This window comes from Eptatretus burgeri, chromosome 2, assembly GCF_056783735.1.
Source record: "Eptatretus burgeri isolate ZD-2024b chromosome 2, Ebu_testis_v1, whole genome shotgun sequence".
Taxonomy (NCBI): domain Eukaryota; kingdom Metazoa; phylum Chordata; class Myxini; order Myxiniformes; family Myxinidae; genus Eptatretus; species Eptatretus burgeri.
In genome coordinates this window covers 49,464,617-49,470,616 of record NC_140962.1, presented here as the reverse complement: position 1 = coordinate 49,470,616, position 6,000 = coordinate 49,464,617, and the positions used below count along the sequence as shown (strand labels likewise).

Genomic DNA, 6,000 nt, shown 5'->3' with positions numbered 1-6,000 from the left:
TGGCTTGGCTTTTAGTAATATAAGCTTTTTGCTTCGGCTTGGCTTTTCAGCAGACCTTCGGGTTCTGCTTGGCTCGGTTCGCTTTTTGGGCTCTGGCTTGGTTCGTCGAAGAGAGAGACTTTGTTCATCAGAAGAGAGTTGAGCTGGTTGCTCGGCTCGGAGTTCTTGGTTCGTGTTGTGAGAGGCTTTATTCATCGGAAGAGAGTTGAGCTGGTTGCTCGGCTGGCTCTTCTTTGTTCGTGGAGCTCTTTGTTCTCCGGCTTGATGAGACTTATCGGCCTCATCTTGGAGGTGGTTCTTCGAGATAGCGATGCATTGACGGGAAGGATTGGCAGCTCGTCTCACCAGCACGTGTTCGGAAGCGCGAGAGGATTCGCTGGAGCTCAGGAAGAATCGCGGCTAATGGCGATTGAATCCAGCTTGCTCTCACTGGAGACCGGGTCTGAACAGCTTGAAGACCACACGAGGTGGAGAGGTTCGAGGTAGGTTCTGGGTTTCAGCTCATCTGTCCTCCGAGCTGGAGCTCATTATTAAAGGCATCAGCCACCATTTCTTGTGTGTGTGTGTGTGTGTGTGTGTGTGTGTGTGTGTGTGTGTGTGTGTGTGTGTGTGTGTGTGTGTGTGTGTGTGTGTGTGTGTGTGTGTGTGTGTGTGCGTGCGTGCGCGCGCGCACGTGCGCGCACGTGTGTTCGTGGGCCCGTCTAATAAGTAGGAAACTGTTAAGTGCCTGTGTTGTATTTGCTTCACATTGGAATAGAACTCGGCTGTAGGTTTTTTTGCTCGTGTCTTTTTCCCCATCCCCCCATTCATTGCATGCCTGTGTTCAAATAAATGTCCCCATTGTTAAATGTCACCCGCTCGTTGTGTCCCTTCCTCTCATTGACTGCCATGGAGCGTTCGGAATGTTAGCTGGTTTTTAACACCGATAAGATAATTGGGTCCGACGGGACTTGGTGATATATAACCGCTCGGCAATCGCATACGAAACGAGCTGCGTAAAGTGGCTCGTTTTCGTGCAGGTCCCGTTGAGGTGTAGATCCCCGGCATATCTGTCTGCGCGAATAATTAGGTATATCGATAATTCGGCGATTGACCCTGCAGCACGTGGACAGAAGAGTTGGCTGATCTATGGTGTTTTAAAAACACCCGTAGCTGGGTTTCGGCGTTGATCCGGAAGCTACGACTGGATTGCTCGTTCGGTGGGCGCTTCTGGCCGCAATTGGGCTGAGGCGCTCGTCCGCACGCCGAACGGGCGAGAATCCTCAACAACATATTAATACTGAAGGACCAATTTTGTGCTCATCCTAGCGGTCGCGTCACGTTTTTCTCGGTGCTGTGACCTGGACTGAAAGAATCTTCGTACCTGTAAGAGTGCATCACACATAGTGCCAATAGTCAACCTTCAACTCTGAAGCATCCGTCTGTGACGGGGTTTCCGCTAGTTATAATTAATAATAATCACATTATTTTCCCTTTCAGGAAACTTTAATACAGGATGCCATTCGGCCCATCAAAGTCTGCACTATTATTACCTACCTTTGGCTGTTTGTCCAAGCTCTATCCTTTTAAATGCTGAACATCAAGCAAGGAAGCATCAAGCACATACCATTTTAGGAGTCTTTGGTATGACAGCTTGGGTTCAAACCACCAAACTCCCAGACTCAGAGCAGACTCTCTAACCATTAAGCCACTGAAGCTGGTTCTGTTGATTCTTGTTGAAACTTCGTCTTTCCTAATATTCTGAACAAAATTGATTTTCATTTGCCTTGAGACATGTTTTTCTTCTTTTTGTAAGGGGTGTGTAAACCTTTGTGTCCATCACTGTACATTCTCCATCGAAATGCGATCGGAGAAGAAAAGGGAAAAAAAGAAAAAAAGAAAAAAATTACCCCCGTGCGGGAGTGACGGTCATCTCTGCGAGAAAATATATAGCCCCCTGAAGGTAGGGCAGTTTTTGCAAACTTTGAAGTCACGTGACGCGAAAACGAAAGCGAATATCGAAAATCCGGCCTGACAAAATTTAGATATTGTCCCATAGATTCATATGCCACAATCAAATTCAAGATCGCTTGAGAAATGTAGGAGGAGATCGATTTTGGAAATCGTCATTTTCGCATGAAAATCATCATTTTTGCATTTTTTGCCAACTTTGAAGTCACGTGACACGAAAACGAAAGCGAATATCAAAAATCCGGCCTGACCAAATTTAGATATTGTCCCATAGATTCATATGCCACAATCAAATTCAAGATCGTTTGAGAAATGGCAGAGGAGATAGAATTTGAAAATCGTCATTTTCGCAACAGACGGACGGATCGAAAGACATCCACACCCATATTATTCGGTCATGCTCGAAGAGATGACCTCAAAGGGTAGGAAATGTTGGGTGAAACTCAGCAATAAAATTCTGATCCGATCAAGTATGTTCACCCTTCATTTGGAAATTCTTTGCCATCTCTAAAAAGGCTGTGGATTGAATTTTCTAAATCTTAAAAAACATAATAATAGAGTAAATACACTTACATTGCTCTGAATAACATTGGCTTGTCTGGCACGCCCAAAGTCAATTGCATCCGGGAGCATCGTGTAGTGATGGATCGGCTTTTTGTAACCCAAATCACTGGCAATGTCCTGGGCCTTCTTGGCTTGCATCACGTTGATCATGTCCAAAGGCACGTGGTACTTTGTCTTGCTCTTTTCGTGAGCCTTCTTGTACTCGCGTTCACTTTGCATCTTGGCCACTTTCATGGAGTGAACCAGCTTGGGATCATCCTGGAGACTCTGAGCACCAATATGATGTCCCTTCTCCTTCTCGTGGGCCTTCTTGTAGTTTACCTTTAATGCATACCAGAATTATCATTAAACATTGCTAGTCATCGATCACTCCATTCATTTGTCTTCTGTTGCATAGCTGTTGCTGTAATCTCAGCCATTGATAAATATATCGGCGGTTTGCATTAAAAACATACCCGATAAAGTCCAGTACTGGGTGTAGTCATTTTTCCTTTATGTATGTATAGAATAAATTTTCTCATTGGTCTTTAAGCATTTGAATGCCCATTAAGAACAAAAAAATATATACACAATTTGACCTGATTAACTGTTGTTTAAAAACACCATGCTTTTGTTTTGTGAATGAACTCATTGCTGCTAACAAATGTGTTTGATAAGACTTGCTTGCTGTTGTTGAATGAAGATGAAGCCTAATGCAAATTTGTGTATTAATGGCAACTTACAGTGGGATGTTCATGGCAACTTACTACTACATCATCATCATCATCATCATCATCATCATCATCATCATCATCATCATCACCGTTTTACGGCCATTTCCATGCTTGCATGTGTAAGCCGTGATTCACCTCATGGCTACTTTCCAGGTTGCATGGTCCCTTGCTAGCCGTCTTGTTAGGCCTTTCACTCTAAGATCATCTCTCAGCAACACATCCGATGTTTTCCTCGGACGGCCTCCAGCTCTCCTTCCATTCACATTCATATTCATACACCTCCTCACACAACCACCAGACCATATCCTTTCCACATGTCCAAACCATCTCAACCAACCTCTACGCATAACCTCACGAATGCTTTCTATCACGAAACCTCATATTCATGTCTCTGCTGCCATAACCTCACAAAACCAACCTATCTCTTAATTCCACATTTGATTTCCTATCCTTCAGTGTCACATCACACATCCACCTCACCATTCTCATTTCATCTTGTTCACACCTCCATTCATCCTCCTTTTTGATCACCCATGTTTCGCTGCCATACAGCATCATGCTTCTTATGCAAGCTGCATATAGTTTTCCATTTAATCAGAGAAGTCCCTTTCAATGTCAATAGGGTTAACAACTCCCTAAACTTCATCCAACCACTTCCAAGTCTTGCATTCACTGTTGCCTCCACACACCACCTGCACTAATCATATCAACAAGATAACAGAATTTATCTACACATTCCAGGGATATATACCCATAAACTAACCTTTCTGCTCTAACTGGAGTCACTTGTTTACCTGTGCAAACAGCACATTTGAATTCAGGTGCCACCTGCAGTCTACCCCTGATGCCACTACACCTCTCGTCCACCCAGCAGTTGCAGGATTTACACAATATTGAACTGCTACCTACACCTTTTCTAGACGGCACAGGGCCACCTTCCTCTTTTTTTTCCACACTTTCTTCTCCTGCACCACTAATCAGTACTTTTGTTTTCCCTGTATTCACTTTCAGACCTCTGGCCTCCATACTGTATATTTATCCATTACCTCTTCCACACTGTCGGCTATCAGCACCAGGTATTCAGCATACAGGAGCTTCCATGGTGAGCCTCCTCTAAATTCCTGTGATATAGCCTCAAGAATCATGATGAAAAGGATTGGACTCAAGACTGACACCTGATGAACACCCACTTTCACTTTAAAATCCTTACTCCACACTCCATTTACCCACACAGAGGTTTTTGAGCCATCAGATATCGCCATAATTACCCTAACTAACCAATCCTACACATGTAACTTTCTCGTGGACCATTGCACCACTTCCCGAGGCACCCTATCGAACGCCTTCTCCAAATCCACAAATATAAAGTACAGTTGTCTCTTCTTCCCCAGATATTTTTCCTGTAATTGGCGAACGATAAAAATTGCCTCTATTGTGCCCCTTCCTGGCATGAAACCAAATTGCATTTCATGTCTATTAAAACTCCATCTTATCAATTTATGTATGACTCTCTTCCACTTTAATTCCATGGTCCAACAACTTCAGACCCTTACAGTTGCTCTGAACTAAGGAATCACCCTTCCCATTTTAAATATTCACCATTACACTCTTCAACCAGTCATCTGGAATCGATGTCTCCCTTGTAATTGCATTCATCAATTTAGTGATAAATTCACTCCAATATCACGAGATGCCTTCAGCATCTCTGCGACAATACCAGTGCTGCCTGCCGCTTTACCATTCTTCATTTCATCGATGGCTTTCTTCACCCATTCATTCTTTATTTCAGGTGGTAGGCCCTGCACTGGCTCTACAGCCTCCAGAATATCCCTGTTCCAAGGGAACTCCTCATTTAACAGGTGCTCATCGTAACTCCTCCAAGCATTTCTAATCTCCCCATTGTCAACCAGTAATTTCCCATATCATCCTTCACACATTGTTCTCCTATGAGATCCTTATTTTGACTGATAATTTGCTTTGCTGTCCTGAATATCTCCCCTCTACTATCTGCATTATTTATCACATGTGAAAGTGAATCCTGTACTAATTTTTAGCCTTGTAAACTTCCCTTCTTTCGCTACGTTTAGCCACCAAGTATTCCTCCTTATCACCTCCCTTTTTCCAAAACCTAAACAATTTTCTTTTTTCTTGAATCGCCATATCCACCTCATTATTCCACTACCATGTCGCCTCATGTCTAGCTGGGCCCTTCGACCAGCCACATGTCTTTTCAATAGCTCGCAGCAGCCCTTCTTTTCAAGAGTTCCAACAACTCTCTACATCCTCTCCTACCATCGGGTTTCCAAGATTCATTTCCAGAAGTTCCCTATTGAAATGTTCCTGTTACATTCTGATCTCTTAATTTCCATACTCTTCTTGGGAAGCAAGATTTCCTCTTTTTCCTGTTCCAACTTAACTTTACTTCACACACTAGCAGCCGATGTTGGAAGGTACATTATTCTACAGTGGGATGTTAATGGCAACTTACAGTGGGATGTCAACACGGAATGTCGAAAGCGTGAACTCATTTCAAATCGGTAAAACATTTATGGCAAATTACATATTGCTCTAACATCTACTTCTTTAATTTATCATTTACAAAGGAGGCCAAAAAATAACGTTTTTTCATAACACAAAGTACCGAATCTTCCTCCATGATATATCTATATATTTGTAGTTTATTTTATTGAAGTTGAAAATGAGGGTAAGGCTGAGGGTGGGGGTGGAGGGAAGGAAGGAGGGAGGGAGTGGTTGACTCGCATAACTGCAATAT

At 43.2% G+C, this 6,000-nt stretch overlaps 1 protein-coding gene across 4 annotated transcripts in view; it reads right to left on the bottom strand.

Moving 5' to 3' along the window:
• NEB (nebulin) overlaps positions 1 to 6,000 on the bottom strand; it is a 439,712-nt gene that overhangs the window by 344,470 nt on the left and 89,242 nt on the right. For all 4 annotated transcript variants that reach the window (XM_085869257.1, XM_085869259.1, XM_085869258.1 and 1 more), the window contains exon 20: positions 2,524 to 2,835. In XM_085869257.1, the coding sequence (XP_085725383.1) occupies positions 2,524 to 2,835 (312 nt within the window). The remainder of the gene's footprint in view (positions 1 to 2,523; positions 2,836 to 6,000) is intronic.